The sequence below is a fragment of the Zeus faber genome (genome assembly GCF_960531495.2).
Source record: "Zeus faber genome assembly, chromosome: 15".
Taxonomy (NCBI): Eukaryota; Metazoa; Chordata; class Actinopteri; order Zeiformes; family Zeidae; genus Zeus; species Zeus faber.
This window is the reverse complement of record NC_137194.1, coordinates 24,149,932-24,177,151: the sequence shown is the minus strand read 5'-3', so window position 1 is coordinate 24,177,151 and position 27,220 is coordinate 24,149,932. Positions and strand designations below refer to the sequence as shown.

General features: G+C 47.3%; 1 protein-coding gene across 1 annotated transcript; it reads right to left on the bottom strand.

Moving 5' to 3' along the window:
* Nucleotides 1–8,151: 8,151 nt before the first annotated feature.
* On the bottom strand, nt 8,152–23,531 carry myt1b (myelin transcription factor 1b; the record flags this gene model as incomplete). The annotated part of the gene is made up of 16 exons (XM_080014784.1): nt 8,152–8,295; nt 8,732–8,875; nt 8,974–9,077; nt 9,178–9,269; nt 10,081–10,302; nt 11,590–11,652; nt 12,718–12,786; nt 13,307–13,369; nt 13,544–13,698; nt 14,335–14,598; nt 16,979–17,169; nt 17,803–18,017; nt 19,861–19,977; nt 20,725–20,815; nt 21,697–21,831; nt 23,345–23,531. 16 exons carry the CDS (start codon nt 23,529–23,531, stop codon nt 8,152–8,154), a joined length of 2,256 nt encoding a protein of 751 aa, XP_079870910.1.
* Nucleotides 23,532–27,220: the final 3,689 nt, after the last annotated feature.

The following is a 27,220-nucleotide window of genomic DNA, read 5'->3' as shown; positions in this document are numbered from 1 at the left end:
ATAAAAAATGGCAACGACAATAAACACACGGAGACTAGCGCGACGTGACTCGGGAGGGAAAACAAAAGACAGGACCGACAACAATAGCGGGCGAGCTAACGCTCCCCGGGCGGATGAACGGCGTTTCCTACGGCGACACCTGGTGAAAAACAAACCAACAAACCCTACCGTCCGGGGGGGGGGGGCAGCAAGGAACCCCTGCAGCGGTCCTGGTTGTTCTCTAGCTCCCTGCTCTCCGCTGCGTGTCGGGGTTCACCCACAAACGCCGCGGCGCGATGTAAACATTCGGCCAGCTGACGCGCTGACGTCGCCAGTGACGTCATGCGTAACAACGTGGGGTGGGCGGGCGGCGTCATTTCTTTACGTTTTTGTGTTGTTGTTGTTGTTGTTGTTGTTGTTGTTGTCGTCGTCGTTTTTTTTTTCTTCCAAAACTCGGAAATCGCAAATTCAGAGTCAAAAAAGTAAATAAATAAATACCCACTCAAAGGGAACCTTCTTCGCCGTCACATCTACCCGTGTGACCTCATGTTTCTGTGACGTCGCCGAGTGTGACGTCATGTAATAGGTAAGTATTTAAGTGTAACGTGTCGTACATCAGTAGGCCAGTGACCTAAATCGAGGACAGGTTTTTGAAGCGGAATACAGGAAAAATGAATCAATAAAAAGTAAACCTTGCCTATAGTTGATTAAAAAAAAAAATACAAAAAAAACCCCAGTATCAATTAAACATAAAAAAGTTATATTTTACATTTAATGTCCAAAGGAGGGCTATTAATGATTATCTTTTCAAATCTTCTTCTTCTTCTTCTTCTTCTTATTATTATTATTATCTATTTGCACTGCTCTGTTGTCGTCGTTTACTTCAGCCATTACCAGAACAATGATCCGTCCCTGTGGGATGTAGGCCTCACTTTTATCAAATGAATAATAATAATGACGTTTGCTTTACAAGCATCACAGACACGGCAACATGCGGCCGGCGCACAATCAGCAAAATAGGAAAAAGCCGGTGAAGGTCAGAGTTGTCAGCTCTGTTCTGTCCCGACTAGAAAGCACCAGAGGAACATTCCATTATAAATGCAGCATGTCTGACCTTTCGTGTGTTCGGATCACAGCTAACGCGGCTCCGCATGGGCCAGCAGGTGTCAGTGCGTCTCAGCATAAACACGCATGAACCTGGAGCTGAGGGCCCCCATTTTGTTAAGCTGCCGAAAGCCAACGTCAGTGTGTGTGTGTGTGTGTGTGTGTGTGTGTGTGTGTGTGAGTGAGTGATCTGGAGTCCAATTCCTCCCTCCATCTCTCTCTCACTCACTCACTTACTCACTCTCTCTCTCTCTCTCTCTCTCTCTCTCACTCTATCAATTCATGTGACAAAAAAGTCGGATTAAAACAGAAAAAAATGTAAATGTTGCAGTCAGAAATATATACAAATGAGTAAAGTTTACAAAAAAAAGAAAGGAAATATTAATCATAACTGTAAAACCAATAAATATTTTTGCTTGACTTTTTATTATGAATCTTCTCGGGCTTTCTTTTTTCGGGCTAAAAGTATCTGAAACACAGCAACCGCAGGACAGGGTTGAGGCCTCGTTGGAACCGGGACGTTCCCGACACCACGTGGCTCAAGTTTGATCGACATCGATTAGTTCAAATGATCGACATTTGAATTAGTGACAATCCGTTGAGAAATTTGCCGGAAGATGAAGAATGTCGGCGCACGGTGAAAGTCGTTTGAGGAGCGGGGCACTTTGCGACATCTTCCTCCCATCTTAGATCGCATTCCGAGAGTTGCGCTGTGCAGACCTGGTTGCGTCACGTAGTATTTATGCTTGTTGGCGACGACGGACCGGAGGGGCCGATGGCGCGTTCAATGTAAACTTGGAAAATTGTAACTCGTGCCGCATTTCACAGAACCCCACAGAGAGTCGATACGGAATGATGGTGTTTTATGGAAACTCGGGAAAACTGCGACTAAACTGGACACTGTGTATTGCTGCCTGCAGCTATATGTATTATATATTTTTTTTAGTTGAAAGTATGGATAAGTGCAAACAATGCTGTTCAAAAATAAGTCTCTCTCTCACACACATACGCATGCACGCACGCACACAAGCTCACACACACACACACACACACACACACACACACACACACACAGAGGGACTGTCACAAACTGCAGATACACAGTCATCTTTGTCTATGATTCTTTATTTGCGTTTTCTTTCATAGAGAACATTTAAAAGGGTTCACACCTCCACGATAACTGACATCACTTCTCTGGCTTATAACACTGACACGAAAACAGGGGGAACATGTACACAAGTGCACAAACACACAGTCACAAAATGGGCCCATCTACAGCGTCTTCACTTCCCAAAGGAAAATAAATCAAATCAAATGAAAAATGGGAGACCCAGAGGACAAACAGCCAAGGCCCGTCCCGCTTTACAAAACGATACGGTAGCAAAGGAACGACCATCTCTACAAAAGTAACAAAAATCACCATACAATCTATTATTGTGGAAGTGCTTGTAATTTTGGAAGTTTTGTACTTTTTCAAAAGGATATCAATATCAATAGCCTAGAAAAGCACCAGTAAAAATAGCTCATCTCTGTAAAAATGTGCTAGCAGGACGGGCCTTGGCTGTGGAGTAGTTCTTTTTTTTTTTTTCCTTTTTTTTGTCACAAACTCTACTTATTCCTTTTGTTTTTTTTTGGGGGTTTTTTTTGGGACATTTTTTCCACTCGTCTTCAATACAACAACAATAACACTGTTATGTTTTTTTTTTTTTATACAAATATGTACAGAGACTTCCGGTTGCTTCAAAATAATGCCCTGCACACTGATGCATTATCTATGATGACTATGTACTTTGAATATTTTTTAGTTTTCTTTTGTTTTTCTACAGAAACTGCCCGTGCAGCTTCAATACCTGAATCGACAGCATTAGATCACAGTTTCTTCAACCCCCCCCCCCCACCCCCGCCCGACAACACCTCAATGCTTTCATGTCTCTGTAAGAAAATAAAAACGCTCACGTCCTCTACATCCTGCGCGTAAAAAGACACGTTTTATTTCCTGTTTGTTTTTTTTTCCCCCCATTCAACAGTTAAGCTGACCAACGCTGGAAAAAGGAAGAAAAACAACAAACAAAACAAAAAAAACCCATAGATAGAAGAGCGACCCAGATCCCGACCCCCACCAATATTTCGAAGTGGGATTTGAAACGGGTCTGCCGAGTGTAAACATATCTTTGCTTTGAAATACGTGGAGTGAGAAAGGCACACATGATAAGACCACACAGATTGAAAGGATAGAGGAGTAACTATGGGGGGTGGGGGATGGGGGCAGAGAGAGAGAGAGAGAGAGAGAGAGAGAGTGTGGGAGGGGGGCTTTTGGTTTAGTTCAGCTTGATGAAAAGTTCCAATCTACATGACGTTTCCTTCCGGTGAAAATGTGATTTTATTATTATCATCATCATCATTATAATAATAATAATAATAATAATCAAAGTAATAACAATATTAATAATAATATTATTATCATTAATATTGTTATTACTATGATTATTATGATTATTATTATTATTATTATTATTACTATTTTCATCATCATTATTCCTTCTGTGTGGTGGTGGGTGCGTTTAAGAAGGTATTTGTTGTTTTCCAGAGACCCTCATCACGTTCTTAGCATATTAGCTTGCCATACATTTTTCACTCGGGGCACTTCTGGGTGAGAATTGGGGCCTGACTGGTTTTTGTGTTATCTTCTTTCTTTTTGTCACAGAGTTAATAAAAAAGGAAAAAAAAGAAAAATCCCACCCTAACCCTTTTAGTCGAGAGGAAAAAGCAACAACAAATATTTCTCTATATGTTGTGTGTTTGGGCTGCAGATAGATAACATGTATGTTCCGAATGGACTTTTCTTTTCTTTTTTGGAAAGGTATATGCTTTTCACGGTCTTCAGCGTAAATCCCCATCGACACACCTCAGTAGACAGTTCCATCAAGCAGTTTAAAAGGGGTCATGCCATAATATCAAATAACTAAGTTCAGAGAATATTCACAGTCTTAATACTCCCGGGTAGTATGCTCGTGCATTTTTCAAGAGAGGAAGAAGAAGAAGCTACTCGGTTAATCAAATGCATCAAAAACATCCTTCCCCCGGGGGAAAAAGGTTACACAAGACGCGAGGGAGGGCGGGGTCTTAAAGTCATTAAAAATAAAAAGAAGCTTTTTTTGACATTCTTTTGAGGGACGGACACGGATCTATGCAATAAACGCCGCCCCCTCCTCCTCCTCCTCCTCCTCCTTCTCCTCCTCCTCGGGGAACAAAAAAAATCAAGAGGGAGCGCGCGAATCAATCTCCCCGCTCCCACTCCCACTCCCACGCTCGGTCTCATTTCACACAAAGCACCTAGACAACACTCCACCCGCCCGCTCGCCCGCCGCCCCCGCCCCGCCGCCCGTAGCGCCTCTGGCCTCTCTAGTCACCGAGAGCCAAACTCCGCTTCCCGGCGATCTATTTTGGTTTGCTCAAAGTGTCGTTTTTTTTGTTTCGTTTTGTTCGCGTTTTGTTTTGTCGGGGTGGGGGCGTGGCCCGTCCGCACAGCCGGGAGCTCTTGACTTTCAACCGAAGCCAAATCAAAACGCGCTTTCACGTCCCCGTCCCCCCGCCTCCTGCACCGAACGTGAGCCGTGCGGGGTTCAACCCGCGCCGCCGCCTCCTCCTCCTCCCCAGCGCAGGTGAACAAAATGTGTGCTAGTTGCGGCGATCGGCAAAGGGATCCCGCCACGTCGTCGCCCGAAAATGCTGGCATTTTTTTTTTTTTCAACAGTTATTCCGAAAGTGCGCAAAAGTAGCTCCGTTCTAAGTTGGCCAAGACAAAAACGAAAAGGAAAAGAGAAGAAAAGAAGAGCACATTTCATTTACAACATGCCTTTGACATCAGAGTTACACACCGGACGCACGCACGCACGCCACAGTAGCCGCCGCGGAGGGTCACCCAATCCTCGCTTGTTTCTCATGGTTCAACATCAGAGAGAGAGAGAGAGAGAGAGAGAGAGAGAGAGAGAGAGAGAGAGAGAGAGAGAGAGAGAGAGAGAGAGAGAGAGAGAGAGAGACTTGGATCACAGAGAGCAGGCCTTCACCATGACAACACAACAATCGCACTACGTCGCTGTACACTATGTGCAGAACATCGCTCGGGAGGCCCCGCCCCGACTGTACATCGACTCACACTGAGACACCAGGGGACACGCGCCGTCTGCGCTTGGTCCCCCCGGGGGGGGGGGGGGGGGCTTTTTTTTCGAGATTGTGTGGCACGACACGCGGTAGATTAGAATTTTGTTTTGTTTTGTGGTCCCGCCCTCTCTAGAGAGAGAGAAACGCGGAGTAGAAGGGGGGAGGAGCAAAGGGCCTGGGACTAGCGCCTGTCGACGGACCGGTGAGTTTTAAAGCCACAACTGAGCAGTTCTTTCGTGATACTAAACAGGGCGTAACCGCCTCCCGTCCACCACGTCCCTCACCTCTCCTCCGGACAGCGAGCCATCCTCTGATCGGCCAATACAAGAGAAGAGCAAGTCAACAATTACACTGGAAAAATATATGTATGTTTATATTCATATATATAGCATCTTTAAATTCTATCATACAGAATGTATATATAGTGTACTTATGGCCATCTTGGCAGAGAAATAAAGGCATCTGAAACAATCACCACCCTCTCGATGCCGTGGTCCCCGGACCAGACATTTGTTACATTGCAGAATGCGAGGAAACAGGAAAGAAAGTTTGGGTTTATTAGTGGCACTTTGTGCATCAAAAAATTAAAATCTAGAGTAAGGCTACAAAGGTGTATATGCTTATCCGATATAAGTTTGTAAAAGGAGGCCATCCTGTCCTTGAGGGTTGGATATGTCGGTGTCACTGTGTGTTTTAGACCAATACATCCAACCTAAAACATTGCTGGAATAGAGCTCTATTATACTGTACGTACCATCTGCTTGAGAAATAAATAAAAACAAAATAAAAACAAAAAAAAAAAAGATAATATAATATAATTCATCAAAAGGCATTACTATTACATCTATGGTACATTACAGAGGTTTTGGGGTGAACCGTTGCTACAAAACGCTTGGGAGAGGTAACATTTGCTCTTTAAATCCATTCTTTTTTTTGTTTGTTTGTTTTTGTATTGGTCTGATTTCACCTGACAAAAGCAAAACAAAATCACATGGCTAATACACAGAAACCCGATACCAACTGAACAACGATTGCTTTTTTGTTGGTTCTTTTGCTTTTTGACCGCCCCTAAGGGGCACTGCTGGTATGTCTAGGTAAGCCTAAGTCATCAAACGGTGTGTATTGATTTTTTTTTCGTCTTTATTTTATTTAAATATTAGCTGTGGATACTTTTTTTTATAGGACTACTCGGACTCAGCTGTCACATCACGCACATAAATAACAAAATAAATTCACAACCATATCACAGTGAAATTCTTTCATATCAAATAAATAATAAATACATACTTTCTTTTTTTCAACAGGGTGTTTAGAATGTACCAGTGGCATAAAGAACATAAATAAAAGAGAAATCAATAGAACACAAAAAAAGTTATAAAATTATCAAAAAATCTTGGATATAAAATATTAGCAATTAAAAATGCTCTTAAAAAGTATTTAAAACAAAAATAAGTATGGTCAATTATCTATATAGCTTTTTAAAAATATTGACGCAAGACTCCCGAAATCACTTTCACTATGGTACTCAGTAGAGATGCATTGTTTTGTTTTTTTTAAGAAAAAAAAGTTAATAAATAGCTTACTTCAAATAAATAACAATCGATAAAAGATAAATGGCAATAAATTACAATTCAAAAACTTCACAAATTTAAATAATCAATATATAACCATAATAATCGTACCACAAAACTAGTCATTGAAATGAAGTGCAATTTCTATTTTTCGATAAATACTATTGATATGACTAATCGGAGCTGAGATGTGTGCACACTATTACTATTTATCGTCAGAAAGGTAAATAAGAAGGATTCCTCTTCTCTCCTCAAGACTTGAGCCATTTCCTGCCCCCTCCCCCCGTGCGGAGCGAAAGGAACCGGAGCGTCGCGAAACCTGCCTGAAGTACCTTTGTTCCCGCTCAAGTCGCTGCGGCAACAGTGGTAAAAGTTCAGCGTTTCGCTTTTTTTTTTTTTTTTTTTTTTCTCCTCCCTTCTGTCGCCGGGATGTGCTGGGAAAACACGCACCAACACCGAGGAGAAGCCCCGGAATCTCACCGGACGACGTGGGAAATCCAGAGGCGGAAAAGCCCGGGTTCAGAAAGGAAAAGTCCCACCGTGTTTTTGCTTTGCCCCCCGCCCCGCACTGATCCGGCTGAGTTGGCTCTTCGGGCCAGACCGCTGGGCCGCGTTGGTTCATCGACTCAAAGCCCCGGAGTGGAATTTCGGTCTCCGAAAACCCGGGATCTCCCCACCTCCGGGGGGGGGATCTTCCAGGGTTCCTCTCGTGGATGAGGGCGTGACGGCGCGTATGTCGGCGTCGACCGTGGCGTCCCTCTCCACGCTTCCTTCCACCTTCCCAGCTTCTTATTCACCGAAATCAAGTACCAAAAAAAACAGTGACAGCCCCTTCCGAAGGGGGAAAAAAAAACAAAAAAAACGCTCAAGGACACAAAAGAGACAACAACAGGTAAACATAGAGCAAATTAAATCTATCGACGCTCGGTAGCGTGTGATATCGGGCGTCATCATTCTTCTTTTTTTCCATCCGTCCGTCCGCTCTAACCGAAGGATTTTGGTTCTCGTCTCCCGTTTCCCGCGGCCGGCGTTTGGGGGTTTTGGTCCTCGTCCGCTTCGCTTTATCCCGAGAGCTCCCTGGGTTGAAATTTTTTGAAGTTGCCATTTATTGAGAAAACCTGAATGCCCTTAAATTTTTTTTTTTTTGTATTTTAACTCGCTTTGAATATATTCTAGTCTTTCCCCTCCCCCCTCCCCCCACATCCTCCGTCTTCGCTCCTCGTCCTTCCTCCGTTCCGCCTCTCCTCTGAATCTCAAAATCTCAGTTTCCTCACACCAACTTTTACCCCCTCCCGTTGTTGTGATGGAGGGGGGAGGTTGGGGGGGGGGAGGGGGCTCAGACCTTGATGCCCTTCACCGCCTTGTTGATGGTCTCCAGCAGAGCCTTGTTCTCCGGGCTCTGGAAGCAGTCCTTGTTGGTGTACATGTCGGTCAGGGTGCTGACGTAGCTGTCGAAGTTCTGCTCCGTGATCGGCTCCTGCTGCGCCGGGACACGGGGTAAAAAAAAAAAAGGGCGAGATTTCAGACGGGGAACGACAGGAAATCGGACATTTGACCAGAAATACGGTACAACCGTTCAAAAATGAAGGGACGCTTATTTTGACGTAAAAAAAAGAAAAAGTTAGCTCTTGCATGATAAGTAAAAACTGATCAACTGGAAGTTCTGCTCTTCTGAAAGTATGTGGATTCTGGTGCATTGTGGGTAACACCAAGAAGACACAGTGTCCAAACTAAGTGACTAAGTGACACCAAGACTGGTATCATGTTATTAGTACTGTGAGTACTAGTCACAAGATAAGATGTAGTAGTGTGTGTGTGTGTGTGTGTGTGTGTGTGTGTGTGTGTGTGTGTGTGTGTGTGTGTGTGTGTGTGTGTGTGTGTGTGAGTGTGATTGTGTGAGTGCATGACACACCCACCATGTGCGGCAGGCGTATGTTGGCGAGGCTGCGGATCAGGGCGTGGCTGAGGCCGGAGAGCTCCATGAACAGCGCCTCGTTCTGCTCCTCGATCATCTTGTTCTCGTGCTCGATATTCTTCAGGTTCTTCTCCATGGAGGAGATCTGTGGCGCACAGGACCATGAACGCGGCCATCAGCGTCTACTACCCCAACGACCGGGAACGAATGAAGAAATTCAATACAATTTCGGAAAATGCAAACCTGAGTCTGCAGGTTGACCATGTCGGCTTCCATCTCGTTGTTGGACTCGTTGAGGTCGCTGATCTCCTTGTTGAGCTGCTTGATGTCCTCATCGTTCTCCAGAACTGTTGGAGGAGAGCACGCCGTTCCAATTGAGAGGGGACTAGAACAGGGAGAATCATCACTAATCCACCGACTGACACATTTTTCCCGGGAATGCCTCACCATCGCTGGGTCTGAACTTGGCGTTCAGGTAGTCTTCGGCGGGGAACTTGGCTTTCTTCTTGGCGAACGAGGCCCGGGGGCACCCTGAGAGGCTGAAGAGCAACGCCGAGAGAGAATGCATCACAGTGAGAGATATGAAACGGTGAATTCCAGCTGCGGGGCACGGCGGGTTGTGGCACTGGTGCTGTACAGTACAAGTACTCTTCACTGAACGACCTACCTGTTTAACCACCTACCTATTTAACCACTTATGACCAACTCCCTGACCAGTCTGTATTGTACGCTGTGTATAATACCACTGTGTCTCAGCATCAAGCATCTCATCGTGCACCACCCTTTATATACTGTATATACTATATATAGTATATATAGTATATATACCAAATATACCATATACACTATATATACTATATATACTATAAACACGATATATACTATATACACAATATACACTATATACACTATATACACTATATATACCATACATACTATATATACTATATACACTATATATACTATATATACTATATACACTATATATACTATATACACTATATATACTACATATACTATACACCATATATACTAGATACATTATATATACTATATACACTATACTGTATATACACTATATATACTATATACACCATATATACTATATACACTATATACTGTATACTATATATACTATATAAACTATATACCCTACATACATCTCATCACCGTTCTGAGTCTCGCAGTCCGTCAGTATTCACTACACTAGCCTTTCGCAATGGCCACGCCCCCTTTACCGTGAAATAACACAGGTCCACACTTATCAACCAATTTGCTTAATGACCTGGTCCTAGGAACGGAACTCGGCCGTTAAGCGAGGAGCACCTGTGCTCGAAAGAAAAATTTTACCTGCGGTGCGTGAGGAAGCTTCCGTTTGCGTGTCCGGAGCCGTCGCAGCCTGGCGTGGGGCAGGTGGGCCCCTCCGTCTTGAAGGCCTTCCAGTTGAAGGGCGTGCCGTTCAGGAGACCCTCCTTCTGCCGGCGGGCCGCCAGTGGGCACCCGTAGGCGCTGCGGTGGGTGGCGTACTTCCCGCTGATGTGGCCCAGGCTGTCGCAGCCCGGCACGGGGCACCTGCTGGGGTACGGGAATAAAGGGGGGGACAGGGCGAGGAAAGATGGTGGAGCGGGGGGGGTCGACGATAGGACAAGAGGAGTGACGCGGGCGGGGGAGAGGGCGAAGCGGAAGGATGACAAAGAAGGAGGTGGGCGGTGGAAGCGGTGGGGAAATCAAAACAAAATGAGAGGGGAGTGCGGGTTAGACAAGGAGAACCCAAAGCAGCGGAATGCAAACAAACAGGCAAACACGATCAATCTGGAAATCACTACAGCATCCATAATGCAATGCAATGTTTCTACTTTCTTAAGGTAAAATCTGCGTTTTTGACATCCCAGTGCCGAGCAAGCAGAGCAAGAAGAATCGCTAGGGCATAACAAATATGCTGTTGACTTAAGTGCAATTTGTGCAGCTATATATTTCTGATATAGATATATTTCTGATGTATTGGCAATCTAAGCTGCAATACTCTACCATGAGCTAAAGTTAGAGGAGTCAGCATTTGTAAAGTGTCCTTTCCCGTGAGCAGCGACTGAATGTGGGATCGTCTCAGGCGGTGAAGGTCGCTGCCTGTGCATGTGCTTCACAATGACAGTCCTCTTTCCTCTTATCGATTACACTTGCGTTCTTTACTTTTACCGTTATCCTCACTTAAAGGCGGGCATTATGGCTTTTTTTCTGAGCGGTACGAACTTTAAGAGCTCGGAGTCCTCCTGGTTGTCCTTGGTAGGAGTTGTTTTAATTCCACTTTTCTTGGCACGCGGGCACCCAGACAGACTGAAAACAGAAAGTATGGAGTTGATAACAAAGGGCTGGAAAAAAAGGTCTTCAACAAGGTGTTGCCGTTGTGTGGCAACTGCTGGTGCAAGAGTCATTGCTGGACAAAAGGGAGTGAAGACTAAAGGGAATTATGCTTTTCACAGAGGCTGTTTCAAAGAGATAAACTTAAAAAAAGGAGTATCAATAAGAAGCCTAAAGGCATTTAAATTTCGCAAGGAGGTGAAATTAATTGAAATGGTAATTTGAACAATTCGGCCAGAAAGTGTAACATTAAAAGGTGTGTTAAATGTGTGTGTGTGTGTGTGTGTGTGTGTCTGTGTGTGGTCCCTGTCTAATGCTACCATGATCTGTCTCTAGACTCCTCTAGCCGTGTGTGTATGTGTGAGTATATAAGCTTATTATATTATTGCTATATTAGTAAACAGTGTGTGCATGTATATATGTGTGTGTGTATGTGTGTGAAGTGTACATGGGTGTGACTGTGCTCACGCGTGTGTGTGCGTGTGTTTTTTCTGATTGCGTTACCTTCTGTGGGAGGTGTAGTTTCCTGTGATATGACCCGAGCCGTCACATCCCGGAGTAGGACATCTGGGAAATGTCAAAGACAAACATTAAATGCCAGACGTGTTTAACAGCAGGTTGGAATTACATAAAACAAATCACACAGCGGGCTGTGGACATTTCATCTTTGATGAAAATAAAGAAAGAATATTATGCAGATGTTATAAATTATCCATTTATTTCAGCGCTCCTTTTTGTGTTTGCTTGCCCCGCGCACATAGTTGTGCGTGTGTGTGTGTTGGTGTATGTGTGTGTGTGTGTGTGTGTGTGTGTGTGTATGTGTGTGTGTGTGCGTGCGTGCGTGTGCGTGTTGCTACGAGACGGTTGCCGGAGCCACAGAGTGGAAATTTCAAAATTTCCTACTAAGGTCACTTAACATTCAGTTCAATTCATTCAGGAACTCGTTGATTTTTTTTTGTTTTTAATAAAATAAAAAAAAACATGTTTCTTTATTTCCTTAATTATATTTATATTTTATATACATTTTTATTTTTGATTTATATAAAAAAGCATATATATATATAATTTAATATGTTATGTTATATATGTGTTATATATATTTTTTATATTATATATATATATTTATTTGTATTATTTTTTATTATTAATTATTATTATTTATTATTAATTTAATCATTATATTTTTATCTAAAAAAATTATCTAACATTTTATATATTTATATATATATATTATATCTACAGTATATATTTCAAAAAGCATATATATTTAATATAAATATTTTATTATATTTGTATAATAATGTAATTTCTTTGTCTATATGAGCAAACTAGGGGTAGAGATGGTGTGAGTATAATCCGAACTGCAGTTTTTCCATTTCACGTCTACGTCGCACAGATGGAATTAAGTGAATGAAAACGCGGCGGTTTGAGGCCGGATTGAGCCAACACCGTGACGGATGCGGCGGCGGCAGCGGCGGCGGAGAGAGAGAGGGACAGCGTGGCGACGAAGCAACAATGAAGGAAGCTCGTCGTCAGCGGAACACGGGGCTTTCGCAGAGTCAGTGGCGGAGTCAGTGGCAGCGCATTGAAGCGGCAGTGAAAAGGCAAGTAAAGGTGAAAAGGCCGACGTACTTGAGTTCAGCAGTGTGGGCCGCCATGAGGGACCGAAGGCTCTTATCAGCAAGAGGACACCCAGATAGACTGAAGGAGAGAAAGAGAGAGAGAGAGAGAGAGAGAGAGGAGGGAGTAGGAAGGACGAGAGCAGAGGAGAGGAGAGCCGAAAAAGAGGGCGTGTGAGGGGGGGAGGCCCGAAGGGGAGTGTGTGGAAAAAAAAAAAGAAAAAAAAAGAAGGGGGTGGCCGATTAAAGCGGGTGCCAGGGGATTAAAAGAGAGAAAGGGAGAGAGAGAGAGAGAGAGAGAGAGAGAGAAAGAGAGAAAGAGAGATGAGTGAAGGAAAATCAAGAATGCAAGGCAGACCAAGGTCATTTGGGAAGAGGAGAACAGCAGGCAAGGAAGACTGTAAATTACTGATGCATATCAAAGTCGTTTAGCGACCTTGCCTCCCGCTGCCCACGCTGTATCGCCGCCTCGGGCGAGTCGGGATCAAATAAAAAGAATATGTATCTGAGCGAGTTGGTTTGGAGACAGGTGCACCGGAAATGGAATTGGGCTTTCCCCCCCCCCCCCTTCTTTCTTCTTTAAGCCTCTTTTAAGCGTTTACCTGCGATGGGATGCATAGTTTCCCGTGATGTGGCCGCTGCCGTCGCAACCAGGCGTCGGGCACCTGTAAACGGAGAGAATTGAAAAGGGGAAGTCAGGGGGGAGAGGAAAAAAAAGGGTGTGGGGGGGGGGGGGGGGGTGGGGCGAGGGCACGGGAAGGATGAATGTGGGTGTGGCCGGCGGGTTTAACTGGGAAACTGTGTTTTTTTCCTGTGTCCTTCGGGGTGTTGCGACTTACAAGAGTAGCTCCTTCTTGGCGTCCTTGGGCTGGAACTTGACCTTGAAGGTGGGGGTGGTGACCTCTCCCGGGTACTTCCTGTCCTCCAGACACTCCTGCATCATGTCGCAGTCCTCGGGGTCGGACGAGGCGAAGGACTGGCCGGTGTGCTCCATCTGAGGAGGGGGGGGGGACCCCGAAATCAGCATCGGAAGTGCGCTGCAATATTCATGGCGACCACTCTCATGCATTGCTAATTCCCGCACTCCCTGTGACGTGTGATGTCCAGCCCCTGAGTTCGTTTTTGTCGTCTCCTTTTTAATTCCAAGGGGGTCGGCCCTGCTTTGTTATTCTGCTCAGTCAGCACACTTCACTTTTCGAAAATAAAAATTAACTTTGGGAACAACGTTTGTACACCCCCCCCCCCGTTTCTTTATTATTCTTTGTAGACAAGCGATGCTTCCAAATTCTCAGAGTTGCCTCATCAAAAATTAACATTCGAGGCCCTTTGTGTTTCTTTTTGAAAAAGTTCAAAGGAGCGGACATTTGCATATGCCAGAGCCAGGATGGTGCAATGCACCTGACACGCCACCTCCAATGCGGCACACAACGCTTTTAAAGACCCTACAGTATATCTCTCATTTTCACCTAGACAAATGAATAATAGAAAGAGGAGGGGAAAAAAGAGAAATCGAAAACACGAATGTACCGCTCTGAGAGACGTCAGGAACAGCCCCGAATACAAATGACATGATGCCTACATCGGCTGCCACTGAGCCGTGAACGCTCCGGTCCGCGGGTTTCGTTCTCACCTCGTCCGGGTCCTCCTCCCGCTGCCGGTTGGGTTTGGTGTAGTCCAGCGGGCCGTCCCACTCCTCCTGCTTGTAGGCGGGGCCCAGGTGTGGCGACGTCATGCCGCTGCTCCCGCCGTGGTGGAGCGAGGACGAGGAGGAGGAGGACGAGGGGTCCGGGGAGCGCACGCCGGGGCTGGCGCCGGACAGGCTGCCCTCGCGCTTGATGGGCTTCTTCATGCTCAGGTCCAGGGTGCCGTTCTCATCCACCTCGATGTCCATTTCCTGCAGGAAGGAGAGAGGCGACGAAGGAAGCGTTGAGTTTAAAGCCTACCTCACACCAAATCCGTAGTCGCAGTTATTGATATTATGACATCCAAGGTTTATGTTACTAATGTCATTGTTATATATACATGATTTATTGACTTAGTTTTCACGTGTGGAATCCGACTTTCCATAGGAATGAATGGACCTCGGGTTTGCTTTTGTCGTTTTCCGTATTTGGTGTGAATCAAGCTTTTTCTAATTCCCTGGTTGTCGTGGGAGAAGAAATGTTTTATTTAAAAAATAAAATCTGATATAGAAGTTGACGGATGTTACCTGCAGCAGTTAAGGAAACGTACAGTAATATATCCCACTATCAACACACAGATATAAACAGCAACTGCTGTCTCCTCCCATACGCTTCACAAATATGCATCCCACCATAACAATCATGCTGCTCTGATTACTCTCTCGAGGTTCATTTGGATGACTGAACTTGACTGTAGATTTGACTGAGCTCTGTGAAAATGTAAGTTTGGTGTCCACGGGCGTAACAAACGTACAGCACTTCCTCTTATTTTGTCCCTTCAAATTTTGTGCTAAACAGGTTCATGTCAGAATGAAAGTACTCAATCCTCCTCCTCCTTCCCTTATCTGCTTTCTCAGTATATTGCAATGAGCTCCTGCAATGAGCTTCCTTTCCAAAAAAAGGCACTCCATCCACCCTTTGCTCTGTTATCTTTTTGGCAGGTTAACAGTGGAAGAGGGAACAGAGGAGACGATATTTTCACAGCATTCATCTAAAATGGTGTTCATATGCAACTGGTCAGGGGCAATGAAAGCATAGGGTGGGGGTGGCGGAAAATGGGAAGTGATCCCAGGGATCCCCCCCCCGTTGAATACCCTGCTGTTTTAATATTTCAACACGTAACTTCCACCTCCTGGTAGCTGCGGTTCTGAATCGGCTCTGACGGTCAATCCGCGCTGGGACCCAGTGCCGAAGCACTTCACCGCGCTGCCAGAAACAATGAGCTTTTTTTTTTACCCCCTAAAAACATTGTCAGGAAATCGAAAAATGATGAAGCAGTCACGCTCCCGATCATCCCCTGCCCTCCCCTCCCCTCCTTCTCTCGTTCTGTCGCTCTCTGTGAAGTAAAAGGCTTTTAAAAAAAAAAAACAATATGGGGGGGGCGCGGTGCTCCAGTTACACCTCCTGTGGATGGAGACCGGAAAGAGTCGGGGGCTGATAGACACAGCGAGAAAGAAAGGATGAGGGAGGGCGGGAAGGAGCGAGAGCGAGAGAAAGAGAAAGAGAAAGAGAAAGAGAAAGAGAGAGAGAGAGAGAGAGAGAGAGATACTGTGTGAGGGAGAAAAACTCAGGCACCGGAACAGTTAGTGAGCCAAGAGAGATAAGGACAGAAAGACTTTGGGGGAGAATAAAAAGAATAATCAGAAACGAAAGACAGACAGTAAAAGAGAGAGGTGGGTAGTAACAAATTTTTGTGTGGTGGAGAGGGAGAGAGAGAGAGAGAGAGAGAGAGAGAGAGAGGGAGAGAGGGGAAGAAAGTGGGAGATCCGGCGGATAATGGGGGGGGGGACAAAAAGGCTACCTGGTTTAAAAGTAATCCAGGGAACTGGCAGTCGGCCAAATTCAATAACAGCACAAAAAAAGTGGGAGAGATGGAGGGATGAAAGGAGGGAAGAGGGAAGAGGGGGCGAGAGAGGTGACGCAACAGCGTCTCAACACGCTGGAAACCAACGTCTCCCTTGCAGCATCATACATTCCCACGCACTGGAAGAGAGGAGAGGAGAGTAGGGGAGAGGAGAGTAGGGGAGAGGAGAGGAGGGGAGAGAGTAAGAGAGGAGAAGTAAGAAAGGAGGAGGAGGAGAAGGAGGACGGGTGTCGGGGGGGGTGGGGTGGGGGCTCCTTAAATAAATGGTGTGTCAGTCTCCCGTTGGAAAACAACACTTGAGTGCTCTCTCGCAGGGCTCGCTGACTCCCCTCTATCTTTCTGTCTCCTCTAATCTCCCCCAGCTGTGGCTTCCAAGGTCCCAATCTGCAATACAATCAGTTAATACAATCCCCCCCCCCCCCCCCCCCCCCCCCAGCACTCGAGGAAGAAGAACAGTTGTTGGTATATTGAAAGCGCAGTTCAAGTGACAAAAAGGCCGGCAGAGCACAGCCAGCCGCCGACTTACTGCGCTATTTTGGTGCCGTTTGTTCGCCTCGCTCCCAATATGAAGCGGCAGGTGCGCTCGGGGCGTCGCGGCTCGGTTACCAAGACGAACTGGTGTCTTAAAGATAAGAGAACGGCCGCGCGCGCGTTTGTGTTCGCCGCCAACCACCGACCGACGCGACATCGAGAAACAAGGGTTTTTTTTCGGAGGGCCGCGGGGTCACCTTGTGGTGTGGCTTGGTGCTGAGGTTCTCCGGTTTCTCCCAGCACCGCGTGGACAGGTTGAGGATGGCGGTGGCAGCCATGTGTGCGGCCTCCGCGTCGTGGGAGTAGTCGTAGGCGGCGGCGGAGGAGCTCTTCCCGTAACCGTGCAGGGTCAGGCTGGGCGACAGGGACTTGGGGAAGGAGGGCTTGGCTGCGGGAGGAAGAAGGCAACCGGGGCATTGGCGGAGAGTGACAAAGTACAGGTACATTCAACTCAATTTCACTTTGACTTTCAGTACTTGAAATGAGGCGTGGTTTGCACACCTGGCTCTGTCAGACAACTCGCGAGCGCCACGCGCTCCCGCACCCGTATGTGTCGGCCTTTTTAAGCAGCCAATCCCTCTTGTCCTACCTGCTTTGCTGCTGCTTTGCTGCTGCGTTGCTAAGCTCCCTCCGCCCCCCCTGCATCTGCCTGTTGGGCTTTGCTCTTCTATCCGATGGGGGGATTCAAGCTCATCACCCTTGTATTTCTCGCTAAGTGCCTATGGGTTCTGAGCACCTCGCCGGGGTGATGAGCAGCGGAGCCCGAGACGCCCAAGACGCCCAAACTCAAACGACGCCGAATAAATAAAGATCATTTTTAATGAAATCTCAGTTGTCTGTCAGAAGCAGATTGAAGAGTGGCTACTTTAATGCTTTTACTTCAGTAGAAAGATCACTGTAGTACTTTCACTTTTATGAACATGAGAGATTCTGTGTCGGGGTATTTGTACTTTTAGGGAAGTAAAAGGGTGTTCGTTTCACTCATCGTCGTCACGGAGCTTCACACATCACGCACACTTACTTTTGAAGGCTTTGGGTGAGGTATCGCTGGTGGACATCTTTGGCGCAAGCATGCGCTTCCCAAACACTTGCACGTCAAAGCTTGCATAATCGAAGGAGACCTTGGAGTACTTCTCCAGCTCCTTGGCCAGGTTGGCGCGGGGCGTGGTGGACACCATGTTGGGCCTGTACGTCCCGTACTGCGGCACCTCCAGCTGCTTCACGAAGCACATGGGCCTGCGGCAGGAGCGGGAGGGAGGGAGGGAGGGGAACACGGACTACGGGTTAGAGCGAGAGGGCAACCACGGCAACGGGGAGAGAGGGAGACGGCGGCGAAACAATTTGAGCGTTCAAAGTAGAGCCGGGTAGAGTACAGTAGAGTACGACTGAGCAAAGTGGATTACAGCTAAGCACGGACACATAAAAGGGTGAGGAGCGGAGTTGATAGAATAAAGAGCGGGGGAAAAAAAAAAGGGAAAATAGAAAAGAAGTGGGTGGTGTGGAAGGAGGGGTGTGGTGGTGGTGGTGGTGGAGAAGGAGTGAGGGCGATAGTAGAAAGGGAGAGGGGCAACAGTGTACTTAGCAGGAGAGCGGCAGGATTAAAAGCTCTCTTATCAGCGGAGGGCACATTTGCATGTTGTACAGCACAGAATTTATGAGCTTTAAGCCCTCTCGTTTTCCTGGAGAGCGCAGGCTTTTTGCAGACCTGTTGGTGTAAATCCACTGATAGACTGGGGAGACATTGGGAGGAAGGGATGAAGATAGAGTGAGAGAGAGAGGGGGGGGGGGATGAGTGAGAAGAAGGGAACTTGAAAGGAATGGGTAGGGCGGTTCAAGAGAAAAAAAAAAGCCAAAGAGATGCAGTACAGAGGGGAAGAAAGAGAAAGAAAAACACAGCGAGGGTGGTGGTGGAGGAGGAGGAGGGGTGGAGGAGTGGAGTCACCTTTCCTGCTGTTCATTGCATCTCGCTACATCTCCTCCCCCTCCTCCCGCATCTATCTGAGCTTCCCTCGCCCACTGCCCGCATCCAAGCTCTCTCTCTCTCTCTCCCTCTCTCTCTCTCTCTCTCCCTCTCTCTCTCTCTCTCTCTCTCTCTCTCTCTCTGCAAGGTGCGTGTCTCATCCAATACCCCCCACTGTCCACTCCTCTGCCGTCCCAGCTCTGAAACTGGAATGCGCTCATTAAGACACTATATGATCGGCTGCTGGGGCGGTCCGACGGAGAGAGCTTCCTTGAATGTATAAAACTCCCACGGCCACTTTCTACCATCGATCACTGGGGGATTCTTTTTTTTTATTTATTCAACATGGACACCCTCAGAATGAGGACCGCGCACGGAATATTTAGCGACTTCTGCTGCGTTCCCAATACATAACCGACAGATGAGCTCATTTTAATAACAATAGGGGCAGAAAAACAAGGCAAGCCTTATTATGTTTTAATCCTTGACGCTTTGTCGGACCGCTGATGAGGTTTTCCTCAAGGAAAGCAATTATTTTTCCTATCCCCCATAATGCCCCTATAACTCACATAATTAGCTTATCGGCTGCATTATTAATTAAAATACCAATGAGGGAGAGTGTGTACTTAGCATAATACCAGTGTCTGGTTTGTGTTAACTATCATTCTTTTGGTTGTGATGAGGGCGGCGCGCTGGATGAATGGAGATGGAGAGACCTTCGTGTTTGAGGTGACGCCGCCGCGACTAAAGATGCTGATTTAGACGGCCCGACTGTCTGGTGACACCGCTTCCTGGTCAGCTCGTCCAATCGCAGCGAGCTCCGCCTCTCCGTAGAGGGGACGCACATAGCGGGCAAGGTCAAGGTTGTCTCCGAGGCAGCGGCAAAGTACTGCTCCGGCTAACCTTGACGAGAACTCATTTGTGTGTGTCATGAATTAGATGAGGCGTTCATAACGTCGGTGGACTCCTCACCCGTGGCTGGTTTGAGGAAGAAAGCGACGGTGAGATGTGCTTTATTGCGGTTCTGCGTACTGAGCACCACATGTCATCTTGTCATGACGGTTCTAAGGCCCTCCTTTCCGGCGTTTTGTAATGAATCTCCTCTCCCTCCATGCTCACCTCAGGACTCTGTCGTTTGGACTCCCTTTGAGGTGCTCGCTAACCGGCTGAGGGAGATGCTGCTTGTCATGACTCTTGGACAGCTTTTCTGCCGCTGCGATTGGGCATCCTGAAAGGCTGGAGGGTGGGGGTGCATTAAAGAGGAATATTAAAGAATGCATGTTGCTGACCATATACATCTGCATCAAACGGATGTTTGCTGACACGTCTGCTCGTAGTAGAAGATAATATGAGACCCCTATTAGACACAGGGCTATGCATATGTAATACATGCATAAATGAATGTAAATGTACATAAGCACACACACACCCATATACATATACGTATGTACCACACACTTATACATAAATACACTCCCATATATATATATGTATATATATACACACACACACACACACACACACACCCATATATGTATATGTATGTACCACACACGTATACATAAATACACATCCATATATATGTATGTATGTATATATGTATATATATATATATATATATATATATATATATATATACATTATAATATATATATATATATATATATATATATATAATATATTATATATATATAATATACATACACACAAACATTGTTATATATATATATATATATTATATATATATATACATATACATATACATATACATATACGTACACATATGCATATATATATACAGTACATACTGTATATATATTTACATATATATATATATACATACATACATACATACATACATACATACATACATACATACATACATACATACATACATACATACATACATACATACATACATACATATATATATATATGCACACGCAGTCTATATCCTATATTTATATGCACTCCAGTCCTTACCTGCGGTGAGTGTTGCGGTTGCTGTTAACATGGCCCTGTCCAGTGCAGCCAGGAGTTGGACACTTCAGCACATTCTCATGCATGGCCAGAACTGTGAGTAAGGATATTATATTTGCATACAAACAAACACACACACACACACACACGCAAACGCTCGCGCACCCACACACACACACACAAACACACACACACACACACACACACACACACACACACACACGCACACACACACGCAAACACACAAAATTACTAAATCAATGGGATGCAAGCGATTTAAAATAACTCTCCTTTTCATTTAAATGTAAATCCTGAGGGAGGCAAATGAAAATGGACCCCATCAAGAGGGAGAAGGGAATCAGACCACAGTCAACAGGGGCCGCGGAGCCACGGTAATGGAGGTCCCCCCCTTGGTATGTGCGCTGTACCTTTGAGTAGATACACATGTACAAGGCTGCGCCACGAGAGGAGAGAGGAGAGTGCTACGCGACTCAGGCTCCGCTTGTCTACGGCCTCCCACGTGATTTCACAGTCCAATTGCAAAATCTACGCAGAATTATTAATGGCCTGTCCGTGATGGTATTGTCTCTTTTCACATTTATAGCTGCCTTGTCTGAGCAAATATGACGTAAAACTGGTTAAGTGGTGACATTTACTGATGCCAATCGCAGATATTATAAGATGCTAATCGGTTTGTAGGCCGTGCCCCAGCAAGTGTGCGGAGGCACTGAATGTCCATCACTGTAGAAGCATCATAACAAGGGGCCTGTTTGGAACCACGAGCATTGATAATCATGCAACTACTTTTTGCCTGCCTTTGCTGCTGGAGCAACGTGGAACATCTATCCTCGACCAAGACTCAACTCAACAAGCAGTAGGAAATTGTGTGTGCAATTTTTTCACTTTCCGATTGGCCTCGCCGGTGTTTCCTCCCTCTCGGAACTAAAGGCATTAAAAAAAACAAAAAACACTCACTCTCTGGAGGGATCCTGTCCTTGTGCGGGCAGCCCGACAGACTGCGGTGGTGGGGGTAGAGGCCGGTCACGTGACCCGTCCCGTCGCACCCCGGGGTGGGACACTTGATCTCCCGCTTCTCTGGCCTGCTGCTCTCTGGTTTGAGGCGGCGGCGGGGGGGGGGGGGGGGGGGGGGTGGTTTAAAGGGTAAGGGGAGTATGAAGAAAATGGTGGTGGACATAGAGAGAGAAGAAGAAGAAAAAGAAGAAGAAGAAGAAGAAGTGGAGTGAAGAGAGGGGTGTTATAAGGGTAAAAACAGAGGGAGAACAGTGATGAAAGGAGGGAGAGGAAGAGAGGGAGAGGAAGAAGAAGAAGCGGGGTGATGCAAGGCACAGAAAAAAAAGAGGGTGGGCGAGGTAGGGAAGTAGGGAGGAGAGAAAGACGAATGGGAGGACAAAGGGAAAAGTGGTTAACAGTGTCAGACGGTCTGCTCCGTCGAGCGTAAAATCTAGACAATTTTTGGGGGGAAACCTGTGCAGCAGAAGTGCGCTCACATGGCGCCGCTGCTCATGTTTAATGTATTCCTCTAAAATTCCAACTTTGTTTGTAGACGGGAATCCTGATTTTCCGCAGCTTGCTTTTAGGGATTAAATACGACTACAAGATCCCCACCCCCACCAAATTTAGAAATGTATAAAAATTGGCCCGATTAATCCTGCGTAGTCAAATCACTTTAACGGCCCCTTTTTTCTTGGTTTGAACGTTGGCCAAGCCTGAGTTGCGAGTAAAGAGAAACGGATTGGGAGTAAATCATCGTGCAATGTAATTAACATAGTGATGAAGATGTTCCAGCCCACTCATCCTCCCACCCAGAAGCTGTGGACCAAACAACAAAGCTCCTGCCATAGAGGAAGTCAGACGCGTCTGGACGGCACAAGGAAACCCGTGCAACGCTCCGCCGGCCCTCAAATTGAATGTTAACGAGATGTACACCTCCTAATTAGTGCCGGGCAGAACAGCAGCGCCACCGCGGGGGGTAGCCGAGGCCGCGAACAGGGACGCACCGGCGAGCATGTACTACAAGCCACTACCGTTACCTTGCAAAGTGCCGTGACATGTGGGCGGCGTGCCAGCTTGAAATGCGAGGCGCAAACAAAACCCAAAAAAACTGGTCCTTTGCCATGCACACAAATACACAAACATTTGGAGGCTGAACGTCAGCTTTAAACCCGTCACTCGTCCTTCCATCACTCTCCTCTCTCTCGCGCTCTCTGTCCTTCTCTCGGTCTCCCTACCCCTCTCTGCTTTGTTTTGCCATTGAGTGCCTCCTCTCCTTTCTTCTCGGAAGTCTATTCAGCAGGGAACCACTTCACGCTCATCAGAACAGACACAGGCAGGACCTAAACAGAGGCTCTGTGACTCACCGTCCTTTAATTTGAGCACAGTGTTTATTTGAACCAGTGTACCCTTGACGCCACATCCATACATTGTACATTGGCGCATGACCCTGCGCTGTGGTTGGGCTTGCATCTACTTTGATATTTAAATAAATGCGGTCGGCTGTATCAGATTAAACAGCCGATAGAAGATTCCTCTTTTGCTTTAGTCCCCGACTCAGGACTTGGACTTCAGTGGTGCACATTGCGACTCTTCCCACTTCCTGTCTTACCTTTGTTGAAGTAGCTCTTGCGCATGGTATCCAGGTGCTTGGGCCTGTCGTCCATGGTGAAGTACCGCTGGTGGTGGATGTCGGGGGCGCGGAGCAGCTCCCGGGGCCCGGCAGGCTTGACCTGCTCCGCCTTCAGGGCGATGGCCTGCTCCAGGAGCCCCAGGTTGCCCCGGGTCATGTCAAACATCTCCGACTCGTCTGTCACCGTGGACCGCTGGGACAGGCTGTCCTCGTCGTCTCGCTCGTCATCCCCGTTCTCGTCGTCGAAGTCTCTATCCTCGGATCGGTCTGAGCACACCTCGATGATGTCGGGGGAGGCTGAGGAGGAGGGCTTGTGGGTCTTGTAGCTCTCTGCCTGTGGGTTGGGGAAGTAGTCCTCCAGTGGACTGGCCCTGTGGGAGCTGTAGCTCAGAGGAGGGCTGGCCTTGTAGTTCTGGGGTGGGCTGGTTTTCTGGCTAATGTAATTTTCGAGGGGACTCGCTCTGTTGGAGTTGTAACTATCATGGGGGCTGGCCCTGTTGGAACTGTAGTTCTCTTGGGGACTCAGCCTGAGGGAATTGTCCCTGTGGTCTTCGGTCTTGATGAGTGTTCCCTGAGCTGCTGCGGTGCTGGTGATGGTGGGGATGGCACTTGGCCCATCAGAGGGTGGAGGAATGGGGTTCTCCTCCAGGTCATCGTCCTCCTCCTCATCATAATCGTCCTCTTCTTCTGGGAGATACTGCCTCTGCCGTCCCGGTCCTCCCCTGTCTTCCCGGTCCTCTGCCTCCTCCTCTTCTTTTTGTCCATGGCGGAGGTCTCCAACATAATACTGGGGCCGGAAGTCCTCCTGCCTCACATGCTTACTCCTATTTATATGCTGGTCTTCTTCTTCTGTTACTTCTTCTTCTTCATCTAGTTCTTCTTCTTCTTCCTCCTCCTCCTCCTCCTCCTCATCCTCCTCTATGTCTTCCTGCAACTCCTCTTCCTCTGCTTCCATGGCTTCTTTATGAGGGACAGGTGACTCTTCCAGTAATTGAGCCCTATCTTCCCCCTCCTCCCCCTCCTTCCCCTCCTTCCCCGCCTCCTCCTCCTTGTCTTCTCCCCCGTTTACTCCTCCCTCCTGCTCTTTCTTTCGCTCTTCACTCTGTTCCGCTGCCACGGCGACACCCTCCTCAGTCTCCATGGCAACAGGCTGTTGAGTGGCCACACTGGGAGAACCGCTAGATGTGGCGGCGGCGGTGTTGACGTTGCTGTGGGGGACTTTGCCGAGGTGAAGGAGAGACTTGGCCACCTCCTGCACTTTCCCGGATAGAGACTTGCCCTCCTCAGCAGCAGGTGGCGCCGTGTGGTGCTCTGACTCGATGATCACACACTCCTCTGTGGCAGGAGGAAGAGAAGAGCAGGGTTAAGTGGTTTTCAGCACTATGGTAAGTTTTTCCATCTCCGCTGTTAGGAAGATAAGATAAGATAAAATAAGACAACACTTTATTAATCCCTGGGGAGTTGCTATTTTCTATTTTGGCCAATTTTGTTTCTTTTTGAGAGTGTGGAGGGAACCAGTAAAACCAGTTGACAGTGGTTTACACAGACTCACACTTGCTGACACGGTTCAGGTCATAGAAAGCAAATGTCTTTTTAGCAACAACTGCCCGAAGTCAGCATGTTGTGGTGTTGCTGAGTGTTATAGAACCAAGCACATACCTTCGTCAGCATTATCTGCAGATGTGCTCTTCTCTGGCAGGTACGTTTCTTCTTCCGCTTCTCTCCTCTCCCCCTCCTCGTTGGTCTGCTCCTTGTGTTGGACGGGCATCTCCCCTTCCTCCTCCCTGCCCTCCTCTCCTCCCTCGGTCATCTCCTCCCTTTCTTCCTCCCCGGCCTCCTCCACTCCCCCCTCCCCTCCCGCCTTCTCTCCCTCCCCCTCCGCCTCGCTGCTTGCATCGCTCTCTGTGCTGAAGCCTTCGTCGAGTGTCAGTTTCAAGGGGTGGGACTTCCTCTTGGAGGCGGGTTGTTCGGCCTCCTGCTCCTGCTCCTCTAAACGCCGTTTTCGGGCTATGGGGCAGCCGAGCACGCTGCGATAATGACGAGCAAAGCGACGGAGACGGAGAAAGGAAAGAAAGACAGGAAGCGATGAGTTAGAAATGGAGGCCGCGTAGACAAACAGAGATGTGTGGTATGCATTGGGCATACCATCAGTGTGAACTACACTAACACACAATATAAAACACAGAGATTTCAACAGGTACAATAAAGAAAACAACTACGTGCAGCATTGACGTTCATGTGTGTGTGTGTTGGCACGCGTGTGTGACACGAGTGGGAACAGAGCGATACTCGCAGAGGAGTGCATGCTTAGACATCAACGCCCTCAGGGGGGCGCCATGCTCGCTCATTCGCTCAAACACAGTCACAGTCAATCGGGGCCAATTGACTGGAACGCTTAATGAACACCGTACATGTAGCGAGGGGTAAAGAGAGAGGCAGCGGGCAAGGCAGCGAAGGGTGAAATCCAATAAGCCCCCCCCCCCAACCCCACACCCCTACCATGTTCTTCCTCTCACCTGGGAGAGTCAGGGAGAAATGAGGCGGGGGGGGGGATCTATAAACAAGGTGCATCTGAAATCGCCCGGCGCGCATGTAAAGAGGAAACTAATAACCCTACGAAGGCAGGCGTAAACAGATATCTAATACCAGCGCGATATGAGGAGTCACAACCCAGCGAGCGGCTCGGGGGTGTTGTGGGTGGAAGGGGTGGGGGGGCGGTCTCTCTTCAGGGAGGAACGACGGGAGGAAGACTCGGGGAAGGAGGGGAGGGCGAGGAGTTTAATGCAACTGTACAGAACAGAGGCAGTTTTCCCATAAACAAAATTTCGATTTTTGTTAAATGTTTTTTTTTTTTTTTTTTTTTTTTTGATCAGCACTAAATGTGACCCATGGACAACAGAGCTTGAAGAGCTAAAGAGCTTGCCAGCCCAAGGTCTTTGTGCCATTAAGGACGACTCTAACTGAAACGGTGAAATACTTGAGGAGGAAACAGCATAAGGAGGCAGCCTGATTTGGCTAAGCGTTACAGTAAAAGGGGCCATGCCTCCTTGGATCCGTGGAGCTATAAAACCGCACACACTGGACTCTACACAAGGTTGGACACAAGGCTGAAGTCTATTTTCAGGATGTACGGGGCTGCGCACATCCCGAAATAGATGCGCACGGGTCCTCGAGATGGAGGTGGGCGGGGCAGGGGGGGTTGAGGGAAGGTGTGCAGGGACAGACAGAAGAAGGACAGACAGAGAGGCTGGGGTTGTTAACCTGCCCTACCTTCTGTGTCGTGAGTATCTCCCACTGATATGACCGGAGCCATTGCATCCAGGGGTGGGGCAGCTGGGTGGGATGGATGATGGAGGTTAGAGATATGCTTTAAGACGGCACTGCCTCGTAGCTCCCATTGCACACAGGAAGCAATGATAACTCATGGGGTAGTAAAAACAGAAAAAATAAACACATATAACGAGCCAAAGTCAATTCAGACAAACAAAAACCACCAAACATGCAGAACCCTGGTGTATTTCACATGGGACGGGAACAAACATGCGCATGCAAACAGATATGTTGCACCCCCCCTCCTCCCCCCGGACACCCAGACTGCATACAAAGCATGAATGCAGGTGGCACGGTGTGTGTGTGTGTGTGTGTGTGTGTGTGTGTGTGGGTGGGGGTGGGGTGGGGGGGGGGGGGGGGGTGGGGGGGGTGGTGGTGAGGTTGTGTTATTGTGTGTCGTACATCAACCCTGGCCTATATCCTGCTACTGTGTGTGATAAGGATCAGGCGGAGGCCTACTGTAATTTCCCTTGCACTGCCAGGCATGATCCCCAGGACTATCCCCTCTTTCTCCCCTTCTCTTTC